Raw genomic sequence first — 24803 nt, forward strand, 5'->3', positions numbered from 1 at the left:
CCTTGACGATCTAAGTTGAGAGAATCTTGGATATATTCCACAAATGCGTTGATTAAGCCAATTAAGCAAGTGTTTGAGGGATATAATCATTAACCTAGATTAGCTTCTATACCCAGCAATCATGATGTTAGCCATAAACGACGCGAAATCATGCTTGATTAACCTAACTAGGGAAATAGCGTACAATATTTCAGTACAAGGAAGAACGATGACGAAGATTCTTTATTTACATATTTACGAATGAGAAATATGACGAAATAAGACGAATGAGAAATCAGTGAAAAGAAGAAAACGTAGGTACACTCACCGTCAAAAGTTAAAAAACAAAATAACAGTATTGTGAATTTTTCTAGTTTAGTTTAGTTTATTATAACCTTTGCCTTTCGGCTACAGATGACTTATCTTAATTTTAATCTTATCTTAATTTTCAGTGTTCTTACATTCCATCTTATTTTTAATGCCTATTCCTATAATAATTCTAATAACTCTGTTTTGTCTTTTATTGCATTTAGAATTCTTTGGTCTTTTCTCTATTCACATCCTTTGTGAATTTTTCTATATTCTTTATCTCCTGAGATATATACAGGGTGTCTGGTGTAAAACCTTCCACGATTTTTCAAGCACCTCCAGTAACAAAACGTTTTAAACAAGCATCGATCAGTTTTTAATTTGTTATAAACCTTAATAAGAATCATTTTCGTTCGATTATTTTACATACGCGAGTTCAGGGTAATTTCAAGTTCTAATTGTAAGGATAAATCGTTTTTGGTTGAAAATTTTGCTTTTTTTCTTCAAGGTCATCTCAAGGTCATGTATAAAGTATCGTACAAGATCGCAGAATTCGTGTTGATACGAGTTGCGATTTTATTAAATGAAAAATACGAAGTGCCATTTCGGAAAATGAAGGCGACCACAAATTTTTCAGGAAAGAAGAATTCTTTTGAAATCTTTTCACTGAAATTTTTGGCCGATCGAAAACTGATCAACTTTTGCTTCAAATATTTTTTCGTCAGATTGCTACGGGTGCTTTAAAAGTCGTGAAAAGTATTACGTGAAACACCTTGTAGGTTGAAAATAAATATTCACTTTGTATAAGATATTCGAGAAAGAATTTATCGTTTATTGACGCGTGAGACATTATCTTTTCATTCTATTTTTAATTTTCATATGTACTTATGGGCAAGAGTCAAGAAACATGTTGCACAAGCGCACTTTCTTCACACTAGTGAGTCTCTAACTTAAGATAAAGATTTGTATCGCATTAGTTAAAATATTCCTTTTATTTTTACCTTGTTTTATTATATATTGCTGAATTATTAAATTATTGTTTATAAAATTAATTTGCTTCGCTTCGCAGTATCTTTTTCACACTTATCTGACGTTTAATCTCGATTCTCTATCCGATATCAATGTTCTCTTTGTTGCAGTGCGACTGAGAAGACTGTTTTCTGTCAAACGCCGATCTATAGTATTAGAATTTATTCATTTACTCGTTTCACAAATTTAATTGATGTATTACCTCTGAAAAAGTGAAAAATGGTCCACTCTGACAATTGTGTGATTTTTCCATCTGTTTCCATTGTTATCTTACGAGGTCGGCTATTTTTACTTAAAGCTGTTATTCTTCCTTTGTCTGCCAATTATGCGATGTGTTTATCAGAAAATAATGAATAAGAAAAATAACCAAAATAAAATTTGATTTCATACAAATATTCATGAAATAGCAGGAATTTACTCGATCGTGAAATCGAAATTCTTTTTGGATTTGGGAACTTTATTTTGTTATCGAATTAAATAAGAGTTACTGATAAAATGTAGTTCTCTATATATTATATAATAATGTGTAAAATTTGTAATTATTGTTATATGTAATATAAATACACGTAGTCAATGAAGGAATTAGTTTACTTTATTTTACTTCGATATGGTTGGTATTTAATCCATTAACATGAATGAACATTCAACAGATTAAACTAATCTAATAATGACCCTTGACTAATATGAGCGTTTATGGGCGCTTAGAAATTTTGCGTTTGTGACACGGAGGATGCCCATAAGCGCATAGAAATTTTGCGTTTGTGATACAAAGGGAGTCTATGGGCGCTTAGAAGTTTCGCGTTTGTAACTCGGAGGGCGCCTATGGGCGTTTAGAAATTTTGCGTTTGTGACACGAAGGGCGCCTATAGGCGCTTGGAAAATTTGCGTTTGTGACACGGAGAACGCCTTTAGGCGCTTAGAAATTTTGCGTTTGTGACACGGAGGACGCCTATGGGCGCTTAGAAGTTTTGCGTTTGTAACTCGGAGGGCGCCTATGGGCGTTTAGAAATTTTGCGTTTGTGACACAAAGGGCGCCTATGGGCGTTTAGAAATTTTGCGTTTGTGACACGGAGAGCGTCTATGGGCGTTTAGAAATTTTGCGTTTGTGACACGAAGGGCGCCTATAGGCGCTTGGAAAATTTGCGTTTGTGACACGAAAGGCGCCTATAGGTGCTTGGAAATTTTGCGTTTGTGACACGGAGGCCGCTTGTTTTCACAAAAATGGCGCACATCGTAACTCAATTCCTGCCGTATGGTACGACTGCTGCATATCAAAATCTACCGTAGTCAAGGGGTTAATTTAAAATATTTATTGTATACTACTAATATTAATATCGTGGGGTTGCGAGCAACGAAGGACTCTAGTAAGGGAATTGTTGCGGGCCTAGGACCGCAATGTCCCAGGACAAGTGGAGGACTGTTTTATGTCCTTATTATCAGTGTCCTGTGACTTGTATATACTCATTGTCACCTGAACTACCGCTTGGGTAAACCGTAACAAGGACCCAAATTATTTAAACTTCCACCAACACAGCAGGACGTCGAAACTAGCACACACGCCCAATATTATTCACAACCAATCAGTAGACAGACGAAGCTTATAAAACCACCGACAGAGCAGTCACGAGAGAGTTCTAAAAATCCCAAGAAGACCGGACAATCATCACGACCATACTATTGTCACGGAACTAACTTGTAGCGATGAAGAATAAACTAGACCTCTTTACGAGATCCTATCCGTAGAGTAGGTATATGTGGGCAACTTTCACTGCTGCCCGTTGTCTTCCGGCGGGGGAAAGCTCTTCGTTGGAGTTCTAGGAAGGCCTCGCCGAGGACCAAGGACAGCAGCCACAGATAGGGATGCTAGACGCCAAGCTGGGACGTCTGGACTGGAGCTCAGTGGAAGAGGCTACGGACGCGCGAAGACAAGGCGATGGAGAGGGGACCCGCCCAATAAAACAACGAGGGATGTGTTTTTGGGGCACTATCCGACCCGCATACGTTGAATAAAGAAGTTCCTCAGAAGTAAAGAGCATAGTGTAGAGATTGTGTGGGTGTTAAATAATATAAAACTATTTATTAAACATAAAATAATAATACAATGTGCGGTGACGATAAAGACTACGAATATATATATATATATATATCAACTAAACTTTTACAACTACAACTAATAACACAATTATAACTAACAACTTCTTTCTTCACAACTCTCTTCTAATAACTCTACTACAAACTCTAACATACTGCAACATACTCTATACTGCATACTACACCATACTACGACATACTACATACTGCCCGCTTCACGCCCTTGCATCCCTGTTTGAAATCATACATTCTATCCTCTTTCATACCTATTCTCTCTTTCCCAATCACACTTTCCCACGCACTCCTTGCAGTCTTACCCTCAGCGGGTCACGTAGCCCAAACACTCAAACGCATTCCTAGAGACACTCTCCACTTTCATCCGATACATTCATAAACATCCCATCCACACGATCCTAGCGCACGGTCATTCGTCCTTCCGCACGCACTCTAGATAATACGCTCGACCCACTGATCCTGCGATACCACAATAGTTTCACTGAAATCCTTTCCTACATATAACGTAAGAGAAGTGAACGTATATAGAGGTGGAGAAAAACTAACTTTATTCGGGTTTTGCGGTCGGGATATATATACATTCCTGTTATCTTATCCTAGGCGGTTCGAAAGGGGTTGTATTTCGGAGTTTGGAGCTTTAGTCCATCGGATGGTGGTTCGTGTTGGCTGCCGTCACAGGGTTGCATCTTGGACTGTGGAGTTCTATTGGTGATTCATGTGGGCTGTCGTCACACTATCATCCAAGACCCACTATCAACTCAGCGCAGGAAACAGTGTACTATAGAACTTTCTGTAGTTCAACCATAACCAGGCCTAGCTCTATTAATTTAGACTAGGCCGCATGCCAGCAACATTGCCACATTAACGTAAACGGGCCTTACTACCCCGTGAAACTCCCCAAGCGAGTTGCAGTGTTCGGGACGTAGCAGGAATAATAAACAGCGACATCGGCTTCGACTTACAATTAGACGATTAGGACGATGTCTCCAGTATGTTGGAGGTATCAAGGGGGTATCGCGTCGTTCCCTTGATCTTCCTGGTCGCGTGGTTTTCGCCGAAATAATTCGTCTTCGCGGTTGTAAGGCGCGAAGATATCCCGATGTGGATGGACAGTTCGACGCGACACGTTATCTCGTCGACTTAACGAGGAGATACGAAAATCGTCTCGTGTTAGAAGAGAACCGTCGTCTCTGACGTGTCGAAAGGAAGAAGTTTAGAAGGAACCGGTGTGTTCGATGTTTCGAGAGGAAGTGTCTTTGAGAGAACCCATGTCTCTCGGATCTTGTACGGAACTGAGTTCCTCGATCTTCCTAAGATCGGCCTTAGGAAAAATCGGGAGCTCGCCAAATATGATTGGCTGTTTTTGACCAAGGGCGTTCCCTTGGTTCGCAAATCGATGACCTTGGAGAAAGGGAAGGTTCCCCCAAAAAGCAACGATAGCGGAGGAAACCCTCTCCTCCAAGGTGGGGTACCTGGGGTCCACCCGCGCGCTGGTGACCCCATCGGTCGTTTGTTATCCCTAGCGAGGGCCTGAGGTTTCCAACGTGTGCGGACCACGTAGAGCCCTCAGGCCTATTGTCAGCCAAGTCTTAAGAGCCGTCGCCTAATTTCGTTAAATTAGGAATTTCCAGGATTCTCGTGTTCCGCGACACGAGAAGTCAAAGAAAAAAGGTAAAGCAGTCAAACATGCTGAAGGCATGGAGCGGGAAATTCCGATGCCGAATTGTTTGACCCTAAGACCTGGCTGTTGGAAGACCGTAACGGGTCTTCTTTGTTCCACGACGGAACAAGTACGAGTGGATGGATAGGTGACCACGTGCGAGGATTGTGCGGATGAGATATTTATAACTGGGTCGAATGCAAACAATGAACGAAAGTCTAGGAATGCGTCCGAGTGTCTGAAGTACCTGGCCAACCAAAAGTGAGGTTGCGTGGGAAATGAATGATCAACGAAGAGAGCTTGCGTATGAAAAGAGAGAGTGTTAGACTTTAAATAAGGGTGCAAGGGCGCAGAGAAAGCAGAAGGTAGAGAAGGTAGAAAGCAGAAGGTGTGTATATTCGAGACGTAGTGAATAGAGAATCGTGTGTTTCAGAGTTAGAACTGAGAGGAACTTAGTGTAATACCTTAATTAAATAAACCTGTTTTGTTATTAAAAAGGAGTTGTTTATTAAACGCGCAGATCTCTGTCTGCATAGGATTAATTTAGAAAAAATCCTACAATATTATTGTATACTACTGTATATTAAATTACAACAATTTTTATACTACGAACTTTAATATTATAATTAACTTTTATATTATATATAACTTTTATATTTCTATACTACATACTTTTATATTATATATACAGCCACGAACGTATGTGTTGGCATACCTGGTTTTCGACGATATAAATGCTTAAAAATCGTAGGAAAAGACAGAATAACCAATTAAATATTTATTACCGAATTTATAATGTTATAAGATTGCATAAGTTATTTTTTAATTAATTATATTACGAAGAAAATAAATGATTTTCTTTCTAATGTAATTAGTTAAAGAATATTTTATATTCTAAAATTAATGACTCGGTAGTTATGATTAATGAAAAAATGAATCGGATATTTTGTTTTATTTTAAATTTTTACTCCTTTATATCTTTAAAAACCAGGTGTGTCAATACTTATTTTCGTGACATATGTAATTCGATAAATAACGTTTCCACAAATTTATCACTTTTATTTTCATCATTAGCGAGATGAAAGTAATTCTGTAAAATCTCATACTTTAATTTGACGTTGAATTTTATAAAAAACAAAAATAAAAGGTCCGATTAAACATTTCACGGTTATTTCTCATTTTATTAAATATATTCGGTTACCATTTAATTACTTGAATATGCAAAAAATAACAATTTGTGTTCATTTGTTTGCGAAAGATATTACTCGATTGATAACCTCTTCGGAAAATGTGTTAAAATATAGAAGTTGAAATTTTTCTTCAATCACTGCACGAGGTAAAATATCCATGGTGGGTAACAGGGCAATGTCGGAAACTCATCCCACGTTTTACCCACCTTCGCTCATGCCACCATTCATGGGTGCTTACCCTCCGACGAAATTGGATATCTCCTTGCACGAAGGTGGAACCATTGGTTATTTCCAGAATTACAGGAATGAAACGTTATCAAAATACTCGGTAAGTTTATATCAGTTTCTTTAGTCGAAACTTATGATAACAGATCGACTGTTAATTAATTTCATAACTTCGATTTTGTTAATTAAAGAAATTTTATTATTTATTTGAGATGAAACCTCTGTATTTATTATATATATGTGAAAAAGAAATATTTAATACATTTTGCTTTTGCCTTAAAAATTTAATTGTTATTGCATAATTTGATATATATATGTTATTGTCTAGAAATTACGCAATTTTGTATTTTTTAAGTTTAAACATTTTACTAGCCTTTTTCTTTATTTTTGACGGATATTATAATATTATAGCGTGGTTATCATGATTATTGTGGTTATTGATGTTGTACCAGATTATGTAATAACAATTAAATTTTTAAGGTAAAAGCAGAACGTATCAAATATTTCTTTTTCCCCTTTTTTAAATGAAACTATAACATAGGTTGTCCTAAAATTCATGCAAAATTTGAATTTTGCGCTATTTGTGCGGTAAATTGTGTTGCCAACGGGAAATAAAAGACAGTGTGATAGCCGACAGTTCAGGATTATTAAAAATGGCGTGCTAGTCGAAAAAACAACGCGTCTTTATTGTTGAATAATATTTACAATTTTTAATTAAAAATCTGTGTTTCATAGCAAAATTACTAGTTGCCTGAATTTTGGGACATCCAATATTTAATTATTGAATCTGTGTAAGTATATATAATATTGAATTCGTAATTGCATTTTTGAAAATTCTATGATATTTCGAAATTTCATAGTCTTGATTAGATTTACTCTAAAGTAGAAGCTTATAATAAAAATTGTACAAAATATTTTATATAAGTAAAGGCTATAGATTAATTAAAATATTATGAAAAACTATAGAGTAAAAATTGCTATACAATTATTATAACGAACTATTGTATTGGAATACTATGCAATTTTTATATACTGTATAATTTATATTTTGTATAATATTTCGTTTAGGTACAAGTAATATAAACTTTATTTCCCATAAAAGATTAATTTTTTCAATACATATAGATATGAAAAAATAAACAGAAAACGGCATTTTTATTTATAAATTATAGACATAATAATCTCATTTTCTATAATTGTTAATTATCTTTTCTGTTAAATTTTTTATTCTTACACTTTTGTTGTAATACATTTTTTTGACATTCGATTTGATAATCGATTTCAATTTCTTTACTTTCTGTGAATTTTCAAAGAGAATAAAAATTTAACTATGTAAAAAGTAAGTGAGTATCTATAACTGATGTTGCATAATTACTCTATTAACAAGAAAAAAAATGATCACACACTATGTCAATTTCAGGTTTATTTATGGAAACGATTAAACAGCAAATAAAAAGTGTTAATTCACTATTCCTCTATAAATGTTAGTTCGTGTTTTTCTTAGTCGTATGTTACTAAATTTTCAAAGTGTTTGAACCATTTAAGAGTTCGAAATAATCCTAAATTCTACTTATTTCTTATAATTCGTTTCTTCGACTTGTGATTATTTCTGTGAATACACAAAAAATCTGTATTTCTTTAGAAAACTTGCAAGTTTAGAGAATTTGTAAATCTTCTCTTTTTAATTAATATAGCAATTTTAGGATAGTGTGCTGCAGCATTCAAAAAACTTTTAAACATAATATCGGAATATTTAGTTCTAATTCTATTCTATTTCTCTAATTCTTATTCTATTCTATTTTTCTAATTCCTATTTCTCCTATTTTTTTAATTCTAATTCCTAATTCTACCATTTATTTTATTTCTTTTTCTTTAAATTTTCGAATAAAAGAATTACAACTTTTTTTTATTATATATTTAGGTTTGTCTTATGGATTTAGTTTCATATCCAACATAACGATATGTTCATATGGTCATATCCAACAGTATGAATACCTTGTTCTAATCATATAGGTACGTACAGAGATATGTATATACATTATACTGTAGAACAGAACTGCACCCATCTTGTTACATACATAATTACGTATACTTTTGTCTACTTCATAGTATTTCGCAATACGTATAATTTACAGTATTAAACTTTTGTTCATTTACGTGTATGTAGTGCTTCATAGTATTTCGCAATACGTATAATTTACAGTATTAAACTTTTGTTCATTTACGTGTATGTGTAAGATAAAAGAAGGTACCGTTAAAGTACTGTCACGAAACAGTCATTCAACAAATGAACGGAATATTATTTATCAAATAAACGATAATATCGTATTTGTCAATGCAAATGAACTTCATTAAAAAATGTCGAATACTTGTTTAAATTTGTTTCAGCCCAAAGTATGATGGTCTGTTTACAATATTCTTCCAGTTCCGTTTGTTCATGAATCTGAGTGTATAACTAAGCTCTTGTGTCTTTAAATTTGAAGTCCCGAATGCGAATATTAAACGTCGAATGAAAAAGAATAAAAATTCTCATAAAAGAATTCCAATATGACTAAGAAGAGTAACAAAAATGAATGATACGTGGGAGTAATAAAAGCGAGATAGGATATAACAATAACTAGGAAAGAAAGGAATATCAACAATGCATTGAAGCAAAGGAATTGTTCCGTCCCGGAGAACGTGTTTATAACATGATGTTTATTCTAAGGCTTACACTTTTAACGGACCTAACGGTTTATTTTGTATTTTATACTACGATTGCAATTCCGGAGGTTAGATGTGCCTCACCGCCGTTCTAGCGGATTAAGTTTATAAAGGTAAAGCAAAGTTTAGGAATTTTACCAGTACCGGACTCGACAGATGGGACCCACGTGTGACAGACCCAACAAGCGACGGACGGACACCACTTATAAATCACGTCATTGACCATCAAAAATCGGCTCCTTGACAGTTTCCTACTCCTTAGCCAAAGGTCCTTCCGTCACACTCTCTGTCCAATTAAAAATCTTTACTTTTCCGCCACCAACGTTTATTTTGCCCGATCAGAACTAAACTGGAGAAAACACCGGACAGGACACGACGAGACACGACATAGATCAAATTCGAGAAATCAGTTCGTCTTCGACACCGATCCTTGAAACATCTTACTTACACATATAAACGCCTGTTCGAAACGGTACTCCGTTCAACGTCTCCAATATAATTATTCTATACTTTTCTATAAATAAACACTCTCTTTTGACCACAAATTCTGGATCCTTATTATTACAACTAGTCGAAGGGATTCAATACGGTAGGACGCTACAGGAATAATAAACGATGAAAGGTAACGGCAGTAAGGATATGTAAAAAAAAAATAATAATAAACTACGAAAATGAATACCGAAAATGAATGACGAAAAGGAATAGTTGTTAGTGAGGTTTCAATCATTAAGAAACAAAGGTTGGATAAACAATCGACGTTAAGAACATATATATACATACTTCCATAAGGACTCAATCCTTAACTCCAATTCCGTAAACTAACTAATTAGAATCAACTGGTTAACGAGAATCAACTAACTGATTAACTCACTGATTAATCGTCAAGCAAGCAAGGATCAATCAAGTAGTAAACTTGACCGATCTTAGGAAAATCGAGGAGCAGAGTTCTCTTAGAATCGTCGAAGAGTTGAGTTCTTTTCGAATCGTCGGAGAGACCAGTTCTAATCGAGTCGTCAATCAGTTCTCTACGAAACGCCGAATAGAGAATCTTAGAGCCTATTTATCGAGATCATCAAGAGTTTAATTCCTCTCGTTGTACAGGAGTCTATCGTTCGACTCTAACCACGACCCTCTTTTTGCTCGTGCAAACTGAAACAGTTGCTCAATATTAATTTGGCTGGCAACATTACGTGATCGCGAGACGGCCTTACAACCCGTCGAATTTTACAGAATTCACTCGCAAAACGACGCGAAATTTGTTGGTCCATCGATCCGAATAGTAACCTGTGACGCGATCCAATTTCCTTCTCGAAATCCCAACAACTACGATTTTACGAACACCTTATGTACTGATACACAAGATGTAATACACAGGTGTAATACACCTAGTATACTACAAAATACCCGAACGTCTACAATTTCTTACGTTTAACAAGTTGTTAATGTATGTTAGACTATTTAAGTATTTAAACCGATGTAGTACATGTAGCAAGAGGGAGGTACCAAGATTATATTAACCTTTTTAATGCTGAGAATGATATATCGTTACAGATGATTCACTGCACGACCGTGCTTGGATATAAAATTCTTTTCAAATACTTCTTCTTCATAAGTTTGAATGCACATCATTAATATCAATTTGGTATTAATTTTCTATTAATTTTGTAACAGTATGATTAAGCAAATAGCAAATATATATTTAATATCTATTTTCTTTATTCTCGAAAAGTCGAAAATGAAAAAATTTTGCTTCCTACTTCGTTTTTTATTTTTCCGGAAGAAATCACGTCGTGGCTGCGTTTATATGTTATTCAGACTGTATACGATTTTCTATAATAAATCGATAGTGAAGTACGGTAATTTTACTTGTTAGCTTTTTTAGACAGTGCCAGGGAAGGTAGACATTTTAGAGACCATTAATTATTTATTTTGATCGTGAGAGGGAAGCGTAAGGTATATTACCTTATTCCACTTTCATAGTTCACAAGTATACTTGGAAACCTGCGAAAAATACGAACTGCGTGTTACACACTATTTTTCCTTCTATACGACTCGACACAATACGTGCTCGATTACTCCATTTTGTATAAGTTGGAAAAAAACGGTGCGTTTAAGAATTATTGTTACATAGTAGAAAGGAAGGAGTTCCATAAAACACGTATTCCCCATTTCGAATTAAAGTTCATGTTTAATAACAAATATATATGAAGGCAATTTTCGCTCAGTCAGAAATATATACGAAAATCTATTTACATTTAATAACAAAAATTATTGAAGAAATAAAAAATTCATATTTCTTGCATAATTGAAAGTAAGGAAAGAATGTGTACTTTTACTTATACATATTTCATTTAATTGTATTGTAGAGACTTGGCTGGTGGTAAATAATACTATTTATTAGTAATAAAATAATAATACAATATGTGGTGACGATTAAGCCTACGAATATAGATATATCGACTACAATTACAACGTGAGATTACAACTCGACTTAACAACACAATTACAACTTAACCCGTTACAACTAAAATACAACACTCTTCTAATCACTCTTCCCAAGAACTCGTCCTAAAAAGCTCTACACAAGAACTGTCCGCTAACCACTTTTGCCTTCCTTTATATATCCCCCAAAAGCTTCCCCCAACATGACCAAATATGGTCATGCTAAGGGCCTGACGCATCGCCGGGGTTTTTCCGACCGACCTGACCCTCGAACTCTCGGCGACCTTCCAAACTAGTCACCTATACACGCGGTGGAAATCCTGCGACACTACAGTATGATTTAAGTAGTACAACGTGAAAAGGGTGATTTTATATGCAGAAATAAATTGAAAAAGGAAGATAAAATTTTTTCATTCGAAGCTTCGATTTCGAGAAAATCGACTTTGAATATTCAACGAGTGCACGTGCATTTAATTACGGTTTATACGAATAGACCATTAATACGTGAGTATTGATGTTACAACCAAGGAGGGGCTGATTCTACACAAAAAAACAAATCGAAAATGAAGAATAAAATTTTTTCATTCGAAGCTTCGTTGTGGAGAAAATCGACTTTGAATATTCCCCGAGTACGCGTGCACTTAACTTCGGTTATGGCGGATGGACCATCGGTATATCAGCTTACTCAATGAATATTCAAAGCCGATTTTCTCGATAACGAAGCTTCAAATGAAAAAATTTTATTCTTTATTTTCGATTTGTTTTTTCATGTAGAATCACCCTCTCCTCGTTTGTACCACTGATGACGATGTATTGACGGTCCATAGATCTAAGCCATAGGTAAGTGCACGTGTATTCGGTGAATAATCAGAGTCGATCTTTTCGAAAACGAAGCTTCGAATCAAAAAATTTTATTCTTTCTTTTCGATTCGTTTCTGCATGTAGAATCACCTTCTTTCTAGTTATATAATGTTGCTTGGACACCCTGTATATTTGTATACTATGCCCGGTCCTCAATAATAAAGAGGAATATTAACTACAGTTTACATTTCTTTCTACAAATTTTACTTGTTTACGTGAAAAATGGCAACGGGACCAAATGATAACCCAGGAAGCGAAAAACAGGTCAACGAGACTTTGTTTTTTGAAAATGGGAATGCTTCTCACGTATTTTTATACGTTGAATCCGAATTTGGCTGCAGAAGCTGCTCACCATCTTAGTCTTGTGAAATAAATAAATAAAGAGTATCGAATTTTGCTATTTTTATGAAAATATTCAAGGATAGTAATTTTTTTCAATATCTTTATCAAATGTTTTGAGTAGTACTAACCTTCCCCTGTAAAATCAAATTTTAATTAAATCAGTTTACGAGTTTTGAGTTTGCGTTACCGTGTTCTTGTTCTTTCGTGAATTTTCGGTGTCTCAAGACCAGTGTTCGCCATCCTACATATATTTATGTGAGATCTTCTTTGTTCTTTCGGTGTGTTCGAGAGGTATGCTATCCTATAGCTAACACTATATTAGTGGTATCGGGCCATCTCTTCTCACAACTCTGGGTCGTTGAATGTTGCATTTGTTCTTCGTTCGGCTTCTCTGTCTCAAGAACATTGAAGGTTGTGCTTGTTCTTCGTCGGGGTCACCAATTGTGGGTGTATATCGTCAATAGGTCGTCCTTAATTGGCGACGGTTAATGACGAATCAAATTTCTTGAGGAACGTTGTGTTTATAGTGGACTGTATTTTATGTAGTTGTTCCGGATAACTCTTCTGAACTCTTCGAATGTTATTTACTGACTGACTGGTACTGACTCTCTCGGTGGTTATATAATCCTGGTCTCTCTGCTGATTGGTCGCTACGATGTTGGGGGTGTATGTTAACTTCAGCGTCCTTCGGTGGTGGTGGTTGTTTAAACAATCTAGATAATTGTGCTTGTCTTCTCGAAGGGTGATATATAGTTATTTGTTGCGGATTACCTAAGTGGTGGCTTAGGTGCTAAAGAAATCAAAGGGCGCTGACAGTAAGGATATAAACAACCTTCTACTTGGGACATTGCGGTCCTAGGGCCGCATCAATGGTACTTGAGAACTTTCAGAGCCTTCACACGGTCTATTCTAAACAAAGGGCCGAACGAAATACCGGGACGACATTCCAATGCTTAACAGTGGAGTCCCCTCATGGGGTTCCCTCATGGAGTATCAGGTGTTTTATATTGAGGACTTCGTAGTCTTCGGTCTAGTTCTGTTGCGGTCCCTATGATGCTCAGGTGTCCTATGGTGCTGGCCTGTTGGTATCCCTGTGGTTGTAGTTGTCATTGATAGGGTAGCAGGTAGAAGGACGGCAGGAAAAGGAAGGGAGATGCGTTTCGTCTCGGGCCTGCTAGTGGACTCACCAGTAAGACTACCCTAGTAGGCCCTGCCTTAGACCAGGGATACTTAGGTGCCATAGGAACTTCTATTTAATAGAGATCGAGGCTTCATCGAGGACTTGGGAGAAAGTCCTCGAACCTCCTTCAAATAGAAATCTATCTATTGACCGAGGGTAAGAACTTGGTCGCTACAGTCGCTTTTCTCGAAAACGAAGCTTCGAATAAAATATTTTATTCGTTTGTGCATCTAGAATCACCTCCTTCCGATCAGTAAGACTACCCTAGCAGGCCCTGCCTTAGACCAGGGATACTTAGGTGCCATAGGAACTTCTATTTAATGGAGATCGAGGCTTCATCGAGGACTTGGGAGAAAGTCCTCGAACCTCCTTCAAATAGGAATCCATCTATTAGCGAGGGTGGGAACTTGGTCGCTACAGTCGCTTTCCTCGAAAACGAAGCTTCGAATAAAATATTTTATTCGTTTGTGCATCTAGAATCACCTCCTTCCGGTTGTACTACCGTTGCTGGGATACTCTGCATACATATAGTATTTGGGCATTAGTTATCAAATTTTTTCTCCTAAACAGTATTCATTAGAAGAAAATGTAAAATAAGAATGTTTCATAGTTTTCTATAGCAAACATGATGCCGTATATCAAGCTTTATACTTGCTATAGGTTTCAAGAGACGAAGATGAATTTGAATTTTTTAAATAGTGACTATAGACTTTTTCGTACCTCATCAATTTGTCTATGTACTATACACTGAATTTGAAGGTTGTACGAGATTGAAACTAAAACAGATACCGAAAATGACCTCAATTTTTTTTTTGTCTGTATGTTTATAAGAATTCCTTTTTAATATGATTATAGAAGATGTTTAATATTACTTTTATGTATACAAATATACATTTATCTTTTATAGATCACATTTTAAGTTACTGTAGTTAATATGGTATGAAGTATTGATGCATATATGTAAACATAGTACAGTAGGCCGAGAAAGTATTTGCACGCTATATTACAAGAAAATTCACTTAACCAAAAAATTTTAATTTTAATGTAAATTTGTGTGCATGTAAAACATAATGCTCTCTTATGCACTCTACATGCTCTCTACATGCATACACATTTTCATTCAAATTAGAATTTTCTTCTAATGTAGCGTGCAAATATGTTGTTGTGTTACTGCATTTGTTTTATTTTGTTTCATAAATTAGTCAGATTGTAAATCACATGGAGAGATTTGTAAAAATAATTTCCAATATTCAAAAATACTTAAAATATTTCTTTCGTTTCTGATCTTGTACGATCTTAAAAGTCATTTCATAGCATACAAATGAATTTGTCTTATTGTTAGTGTACACTCTTATTTGGTATAGAAAATATACAGTATTCTACATAAAAAGTTGAAATTCGCTTTTATTTTGTATTGTAAATATTTTTAATATTTTGTATCATATTTACAATATAAATATAAAAACTTTATCTTGTTGGCGACAAAAACCTGTGAAAATTTCACTAATTTTTAATAATTATTATTCACGAAGAAGACATGGAATGGCAATAGGGTATATCCCATGTATGTACAGGGTGATCCAAAATTAGTGGTGTAAATAAGGTCAGGGAGATTCTATGGCTAAAAATAAAACGAAAACAAAGAATGACAAAATTGCATTGGGGATTTCCTTTATCAAACAACTGGATTCAAAAATCACTGAATCCTTTACAAACATTAGGTTTTTTCATAAAGTATTCAACTTAAATTGAGAATATAAAAGTGAGGTTATGTACACTTTATACAAAATTTCGTACCTTTTAAACGCGAATTCGATTCGTGGTATTAAATACTGTCACTCATCAATTTTTAGATTCGATATATGGAATTTCAAAATTCCAATGAGTATTGTTAAAAAATATTAGAAAATGTCATGTGTCTTTAGTTTCTACGCGTCTCCGCCAGAGGTCGCGAAACATCACTGGTCACGTGATGCACCAACAACTTATTGCATGTCGAAGGTAGATAATAACACAAAAAGGTTTGGAGACGAGCTGGGAAAACAACTTACCAAAGCATGGAGTTATCGAGCGTATCACAGGGACATGCGCAGGTTGATCGGTGTTCTAGAGCAATTATGAAACGATAGTAGCAGAAACGATCATTTTTATTCTTTGAAATATCTTTGATAGAGTATCTTGTTGCAGAAAGTGTGTACAACAAACTTATCCTAGGCATATTTGTCGTATGATTACTGAAAACCAAGTTTTATAGACTTTTATTAAGAAGTCGTTCATATTTGTATTTTTTTCCAAAAATAAATGTAATCTTCAATTTTTTAAAAGAAACGTGGTATACTCTTTTAAGTTTTAGTTAAATCGAATTCATCGATATGTTACGCTATAATTTACAGAATCACAGAAGATCAGGAATGAAAGAAATATTTTGACGTTTCAGAAAAATTTGTAGTATTTCATTTAAAAAATTCCAAAAAAATAAAAATTTGTAAAACTTTCCTTCTTTTATTTTCTTCTAAACATAATAATTTTCGAAAAAAATTATTGGTTTTAATTGCACGAATATTCCGCAGAGTTTTTGCTAATAAAGCACTTAAAGTACGTCCATGGAAAATATCCAAAATATTTCGATTTATTATGCAAATTTCGTTCCTTAGAATTCGTAGAAATAGACGTTTGATTAGTTTCATGAACTATAGTAAATCGATATCGAAGTTGCACTAATAAGATTGCAAGGTTTCAGGTGCATCCCTGGCCTCTACTTAGCCGGAAAATCGTACAGTGATTTTTGGTATCTCGAATGTCAGAAACAGTCGTCAGTGGCTATATATCCAGTGTACAATTGTATATGAACGATATATAACCTCGCTAAACCAGCCCAGAGTAGTGTCAGTGTCCAATTTCATTGAGTAATGTAAAATAAACTCAATCAAGATTATAAAACTTCTATAGTTTCTTTCATTCAATCGTGCCAAAAAATAATGCGACACATTGAGACCCATATGACTGTATTCATAATTAAGAAACAGTACAAATTATAGATGCAGTATCATCGAATATATCTGCTCTACTTGAGGCGCAGGGCTAATCATCCCCAAAAATAACAATTAAATACAAATCATATAGACGTGACAGTATTTATACATAAATTAAGCTAAATTATCAAACATTATAATTGTAAAAGTATAATCGTAGCACTATGTAAATACTAAGGAAAATAATAGGAAATAGCCATATTCAAACACTGAAGAGAAAAGAAAAGAAGAAAAAATTGTAGCGACCATCATTCTCACCCTCACCGCTAGGTGGATTCTGTCTTCGAGGACTTTCTCGCAAGTCCTTGGGAAACCTCTAATTCCTATATATAAAACTTCTCGACCTTCCGATAGTATCCTAGTGTCTAAGGCAAGGCCTGCTAGGGTAGCCTTACTGATGAGTCCGCTAGCAGGCAGGCCAAGGACCGAAACGCATCCCTTCCCCTTTTCCTACCGTAGTCCCTTCTAGTTACGCCGCTAACGAGGATACCAACGACCAGCTGCCATCAAATGATGGTGAGGGAGGACCCTCCACAAAATAATAAAATAAAGAAAGAGAAGTAGTGTTGAAAAATAATAAGGTTCTTCATTGAAATTTGCAATGAAGGTCCTATTTTAGAGCTTTGCATCACACAACATCGAGAAATACCTGGAACAACTTAGGAAGTCAATAAACATTACACAACATCGCTAAATCTCAATCGGACGATACTACAATGCTATTTTCTTATTCAATCATTTCTGATGTTTCCTATGTGCAACTGTGATTGGTGCACGTCGTTCTCTACTGTAAATATATTTTTAATGACTACGTAATAAACTATATAATCGTGTATCAGAAGCACAGTTGTCAGCTAACCACCACTTTAACACTCACTGTAACTTGAAGCAGCAATGCAGTCGATCAATGACAAGTAACATCGGTAACTTCAATGACAAGTAGCAATAAGATTAGTAAAATTAAAATTAGTAAAAATTAGTAAACATTAGTAGCAAGTACCAAATCTAGTTTTTGTATAAAACACGTGGGTTTAGATGATGCAGCATCTAAAATGATGGAATATATGAATCACCAAACGATGGAATATACACACGCCACCAACCAGTTAATTAAGCATACATTACCGAGGATGGAGACCTTCGCTGACATAACCACGTGCACATCAGTTACTTATCTATCTCCCACAGCAAATCTGCTAAAAAGTACCAGCCTGAACCATACCTAGATTAGCCGAGGAAACCTACTAGGTACTAAATGATCTGGGCAAATCGAGCTCATTCGGGGCACCAGAGCACATTTCTAGTGAGTTTCAAATGTGCAAATTCAGGTATTGAAAAAGTGCAAAACTTGGAATATCAGTTTTCGAACACTATAGATCCTAATACTCGCTGAAGTATCAATATATTCTGAAGTAGATCCTAATGCTGCTCCAAATTCATGATCTGTAACATACAGAATATTCCAACATAACTGGTCGAGCTGCAGTATGTCTTTCATACCTAGATATCAGCATAATCACCTATTTTTCACTATCATTAGGTTATAAGTAGGACATTCTTTCAGACATATCAATGTTGGAATTATAATTTCAGTAATAATTAATCGTAGATTCTCACGGTAGGTGATCCAAGCATCTATGCTCTTTTTAGACAAAGAATTTTACGATAATTGAGCCGTTCACTGCACAAATCGATTAACTCCACTTTTTGAAAAATCTTAAATTTAAGTGTCAAAGCACTTGGTATAGTTATAACTTTTTATATTTATAATAACTTTCCCTGATAATTAAAATCAACACCATTAAACGACAAAAATTTTGTGGCCACTGAATAATAAATAATTTATTTCAGAGCTTGCTTTGATTAACTCGGTACTCTAATGTAAATCGTTGCAATAATGCAACTCAAATGCACTAGCAAGCCATGAATGATAACGGTGAATTTATTAGTGCCGTCTTATCAGAATTTAAGTAAAATTTAGTAAAATTTAAATTCATTACTTTTTCACTTGCCAAATCGATTAACTCTTCCAGTAACATAAAAATGGTAATATTACTTACGATTACCTTTTGACTATTTTTTCTTATAAATTTTATATACCGTTAGATGAAAGTTACATTTGTATTTATGCATTCTACAATATTCATTTCGATTTAAATTATAAAGGGAATTTTAAAGAACGATATACATTATTTCATTACATTTCTCCACTTTTTGTTTTATGGAGTTAATCAATTTGTGCAGTGAACGGCTCAATTCTTACAGGACACATGTAGGGATTTTTCTAGGCCCAGAAGTATCGCATAATTAGAAGGATAGTCTGTTGCGTGTTTATCTATATAATTAAATTATTCAATTATTCTATGTAATAAATTATCTATACAACTCTTGGAGAGTACTTTTAAACGACAGATCCTTTCTTCAGCGTCATAGTGGCTGAATATTTACAGCTATTGCATCAAACAGAATCTTCTAGAAATCAGACATCAGTTTAGACAAAATACGTAAAACTACTGAACTGATTGATCAGAATGTTCACAATTACAAAATTGGCAGAAACTTAAAAACTATTGTAGGATGCTATCCTAGAGAAAGAAATCGCGAATCGGCCAATGCCGATTCGGCATCTTATTTTAGAAACACAAATTATAAACTAGTCAATCAGCTATGCATGGTATTATTCCAGAAACTGTGGAAGGTCCTCCCCCTCCCACGGTCATTTTTGATGTCAGCTGGTCGCAGGTATCCTCGGTGGTTGTGTAGCTACTTAGAAGGGATGGTAAGAAAAGGAAGGGATTCGCGCGGCGTTTCCGTCCCTGGCCTGCGGAACGTATTAAAAAATTAAAAATATAATTAAGAGTAAAAATTCATCGGTAGGGCTACCCTATCAGGCCCTGCCTTAGACACAAGGATACTATTGAAAGGTCGGGAAGTTGTATATATAGGAATTAGAGGTTTTCCAAGGATTTGCGAGAAAGTCCTCGAAGTCGGAATCCACCTAGCGATGAGGGTGAGAATGATGGTCGCTACAAAACAAATCGAACATCAACCGATACTTTCATGAAAGACTATTTTTAGAAGCAAAGCTAAGTTACGTGGTCCTTACGAGGAAAGAAAACGCAGGCCAATGGAATCGTAATTGTCGAGGGGGCGAATCGCGGATCAGCAAGGTGGCATGATTTTCAGGGGGCAAATCGTGAATCCGGAAAGTGACGCAATTTCTATTGCAGCAAATCGCTAATTGGCTGAATCATAGCAGCCAATTAGCGATCGATGGAAGCACGTCATCCGACTTTGAGAGAGGCATAAATACGGGACCCTCGACTTGGCGGGGGAGTCCCGAGTGAAGAAGCCTTGAATAATCCTCGTGAAAAAAGATTGTGACCGGTACGGGCGTGAGTTGTTCGGTATCGGAGAGAGACGAATAAGAGCGTGTTTTCCGTGTGTTATAGTTACGTCGTTGTAGTATTATTGTAGGATGGCGAATATTGGTCTTGATACACCGAAAATTCACGAAAGAACAAGAACACGATAACACAAACTCAAAACTCTTAAACTGATTTAACTTAGGGAAGGAACACCAAGATAACGAAATGAAAACACACAAGGACGCGCTCTTTTAAAACTCTCTTTTCAATACCAAGCGACTCACGCTTGTGCTGGTCGCAACCGATTTCTAAGGACTCTGTTTTGGTTGTCAAGGACCACGCTTTTATGCTTTCCTTAACCTACGCTTCACCTCCCCGTAGGGGAGTCGCGCAACTTAATTTTGTTATATAGAATAACTTTTCGATTTGCTTCTAGAAGATATCGATCGGTTTACAATTTGTTTTTGTTGGCAATAGCCGATTCGCGATTTCTTTTGGTATCCACTTAGAAGGGATGGTAAGAAAAGGAAGGGATTCGCGCGGCGTTTCCGTCCCTGGCCTGCGGAACGTATTAAAAAATTAAAAATATAATTAAGAGTAAAAATTCATCGGTAGGGCTACCCTATCAGGCCCTGCCTTAGACACAAGGATACTATTGAAAGGTCGGGAAGTTGTATATATAGGAATTAGAGGTTTTCCAAGAATTTGCGAGAAAGTCCTCGAAGTCGGAATCCACCTAGCGATGAGGGTGAGAATGATGGTCGCTACAAAACAAATCGAACATCAACCGATACTTTCATGAAAGACTATTTTTAGAAGCAAAGCTAAGTTACGTGGTCCTTACGAGGAAAGAAAACGCAGGCCAATGGAATCGTAATTGTCGAGGGGGCGAATCGCGGATCAGCAAGGTGGCATGATTTTCAGGGGGCAAATCGTGAATCCGGAAAGTGACGCAATTTCTATTGCAGCAAATCGCTAATTGGCTGAATCATAGCAGCCAATTAGCGATCGATGGAAGCACGTCATCCGACTTTGAGAGAGGCATAAATACGGGACCCTCGACTTGGCGGGGGAGTCCCGAGTGAAGAAGCCTTGAATAATCCTCGTGAAAAAAGATTGTGACCGGTACGGGCGTGAGTTGTTCGGTATCGGAGAGAGACGAATAAGAGCGTGTTTTCCGTGTGTTATAGTTACGTCGTTGTAGTATTATTGTAGGATGGCGAATATTGGTCTTGATACACCGAAAATTCACGAAAGAACAAGAACACGATAACACAAACTCAAAACTCTTAAACTGATTTAACTTAGGGAAGGAACACCAAGATAACGAAATGAAAACACACAAGGACGCGCTCTTTTAAAACTCTCTTTTCAATACCAAGCGACTCACGCTTGTGCTGGTCGCAACCGATTTCTAAGGACTCTGTTTTGGTTGTCAAGGACCACGCTTTTATGCTTTCCTTAACCTACGCTTCACCTCCCCGTAGGGGAGTCGCGCAACTTAATTTTGTTATATAGAATAACTTTTCGATTTGCTTCTAGAAGATATCGATCGGTTTACAATTTGTTTTTGTTGGCAATAGCCGATTCGCGATTTCTTTTGGTATCCAGAAAATTATGCTCTTGAAAATGGACGTTTAATCGTCACATAGTCAATCCCTGAAATAAGCTTAGAATCAACACCATCTCATCACGGTAGTAACTGTTAAAATACAAATACACGATTACTCCCCCGTGGTTATACAGTAGAATCTCGATTATGTGAACAACTCGCGGCCAGACCTCTGTTATTTGAATTCCTAGGTGAGCTTCTATTATCTGTACCGAGTTCGAGCGTACTCCTGGGTATATGAACGCGTATTCTATGGTTAACTTTGCAACGTTATACACTTTTGATAAATCAACTGCAGACACCCCTATCGTTATCCGCTTGATGATTTCACACTTATCATTCAGGTTCAACATACTCTTTCACCTTTTGCAGTTTCATCACACGTGTTACCGATTTGCAAATAGACTAGTTTCGCCTGGAAAGTGAATAATTACTGTTAAATATTCAACTAACTCCGCTGCTGTAAATAAGCAAATTCCGTCGAAAACAAGAATGCGAGCAAACCGACCACTGTTTACAAACATTTCTATTATCCCAGCTGCGGAAACGAATTGTGAAAAAATGGTACAGATACTAATGGACCTCTGTTAAGCGAACGTCGGAACTTCTATTATCTGAACTAGCAAGGAACCACATTAAAGCGAGACATGCCAATTTTGGTGAAATTTACGAGAGAGATAGTTTTCAAAAAAATATTGCAAGATGCTATTTTTAAGGAAAAGAAATGGCAAATTGGCCAATGCTGATACAGGATCTTATTTAACCATTTGTCGCCCAAGCAGCGCGATCGCGCTTTTCAGATTTTATGCCAAAAAATCCCAGTACATTTTGAGCGCTATGGACAATTGACGATGCTATTCACTGACTTTCGAAGTGGCGCGCGTCACATAGCACTAACAATCGCTATAGTGCCGTTTGGGCTTCTTCGCACTCGGTTAACCCATTTGCATCCAAGCGCGGAATATTCCGCGAACCATGACTGTAGTCTATCACCGAGCGCGGAATATTCCGCGAGCTACGACTGTTGACTATCACCGAGCGCGGAATAATCCGCGAGCTGACTTTTTCCATTATCAGTTGCTGAATATTCTTCATATGCCATAGATCACGTTTGATCCTTTTTGTGAGCATCTCATCTCCATCGGTTCATTATATTCTTAACAAGTTTTACTTATGTTGTGCAAATCCTTTTAACAGCCATTATGAGTAGGTGCTGATACGTGCGAGGTGATACGGGCTTGTCGTCAGTTGAACGTCGCTGATGCCTAAACACGGCACCTTAAGTAGAGCCATGATGCAAATGGGTTAAAACAAGCGCTATCGCGCTGTTCGGGGTTCTCCGAACGTGTTCTTTTAACCCTTGCACTCGACGATTTTTTGGCTAGAGAAGAGTAGAAATTCAAAGATTCTCTACTAAAAATCTGACGATACTTTTTTGAGCAGTAAATAAAGAATTGTATAATAATAGAATTGTAGAATTATTTGATTTCAATACCTCGAACACTGTTACATTACATTAAATTTAATATAATAATTAATATCGATCTTCCAAATTTTATGAAATGGTGACTGAAGCTCACCTCTCGAGTGCAGAGGGTTAAAAGCCTCATGGACTCAAACGTTTAAGAAAAACAAATTATAAAGCGGTCAATGCCGATACAGGATCATTTTGAAGAAAAACAAATTATAAACCAGTCAATGCCGTTCAAGGTCTTATTTAAGAAAAATAAATTACAAAGCAGCCAAGGCCGATACATGTGAGAGGAATCTTTATTTGGAAGGTGTCACCCTGCATCGAGATCTATCTTTGCTTCGAGGAACCATCCAGCTTATCAATTCTCGGAGCAGGGTTGAGTGACGCAAAGGGTTGTCATAGGGCCTATAAAACCTAGCTGAAGGGTTCGACGACACACACTTTTTGACAGTCCATCGTCCGCACCACGCATCATAGAAGGCTTTCGTGCCTCCGTATATTTTATACCGCCAAGAAATATAAGATAAAATCGGAATCAAAAGTTCGTTTCGACTTATTAATCCGATCTTCACCACAATAAATACACATTATTTTTGTAAGCTGAAAACGGAATAAAACATGTTCTTGGCATTCTGCAATATTTGACACGTATTCTGTTTTATCGACAGTCGTTCATGTTGAAGGGGTGAAATTAGCCCCCAAGGATAGGGACTAAAAGCATATTTTTTGGAATATCTCGAGAACCAAATGGGTTAAAATTAAATTTTGTCGTGCAAAATATAACATTTTACATTTCGAATGTAACCAAGTAGAAGTAATTACGAAAAATTAATGTAGGAACCCGGATTTCAATATACAACACGGGTTATAGCAACAAGGCTACGTTGGAAACACAAGTCGGCGGAGAGGAAAAAACAAAACTGCAATTGACTGAACTGACTACTGAACTGAAAGCTGTACTGAAACTGGACTGAAAACTGACTTTCTGCAAATTTTGTGGGTCCTTATATAATGTCAGTTTTTGGTGGGGTGAAGATGACCATTGGCCCTTAGAGAAAGTGGGAATGAGTCAATTGTTTTTGGATTCTGAAATTGGCCTGCGTTTATCAGCCAAATCCTTCTAGTGACTAAGGGCCGACGAATCGTTAGTCATCCAACATTAATTTGTTTAAATAATATATTAAAAAATCGACATTTTCTTAGCGTTTGTCATACTAAATGTTAATTTATTTTTATGCAAATGAATACGCGTGATCTATGGATCAAAATAGAAGATACGTGTTTTTGGAAT

General features: G+C 36.1%; 1 protein-coding gene across 1 annotated transcript in view; it reads left to right on the forward strand.

Annotated features, from left to right (window-relative positions):
* Window positions 1-6430: 6430 nt before the first annotated feature.
* The window catches only part of LOC108552175 (UPF0573 protein C2orf70 homolog B-like), a 38449-nt gene continuing 20076 nt past the window's right edge, over window positions 6431-24803 (forward strand). The window contains exon 1 of the mRNA XM_017906591.1: window positions 6431-6601. Within this exon, the coding sequence (XP_017762080.1) occupies window positions 6431-6601 (171 nt within the window). The remainder of the gene's footprint in view (window positions 6602-24803) is intronic.

This window comes from Eufriesea mexicana, unplaced genomic scaffold (assembly GCF_001483705.2).
Source record: "Eufriesea mexicana isolate 0111107269 unplaced genomic scaffold, ASM148370v2 scaffold5717, whole genome shotgun sequence".
Taxonomy (NCBI): Eukaryota; Metazoa; Arthropoda; class Insecta; order Hymenoptera; family Apidae; genus Eufriesea; species Eufriesea mexicana.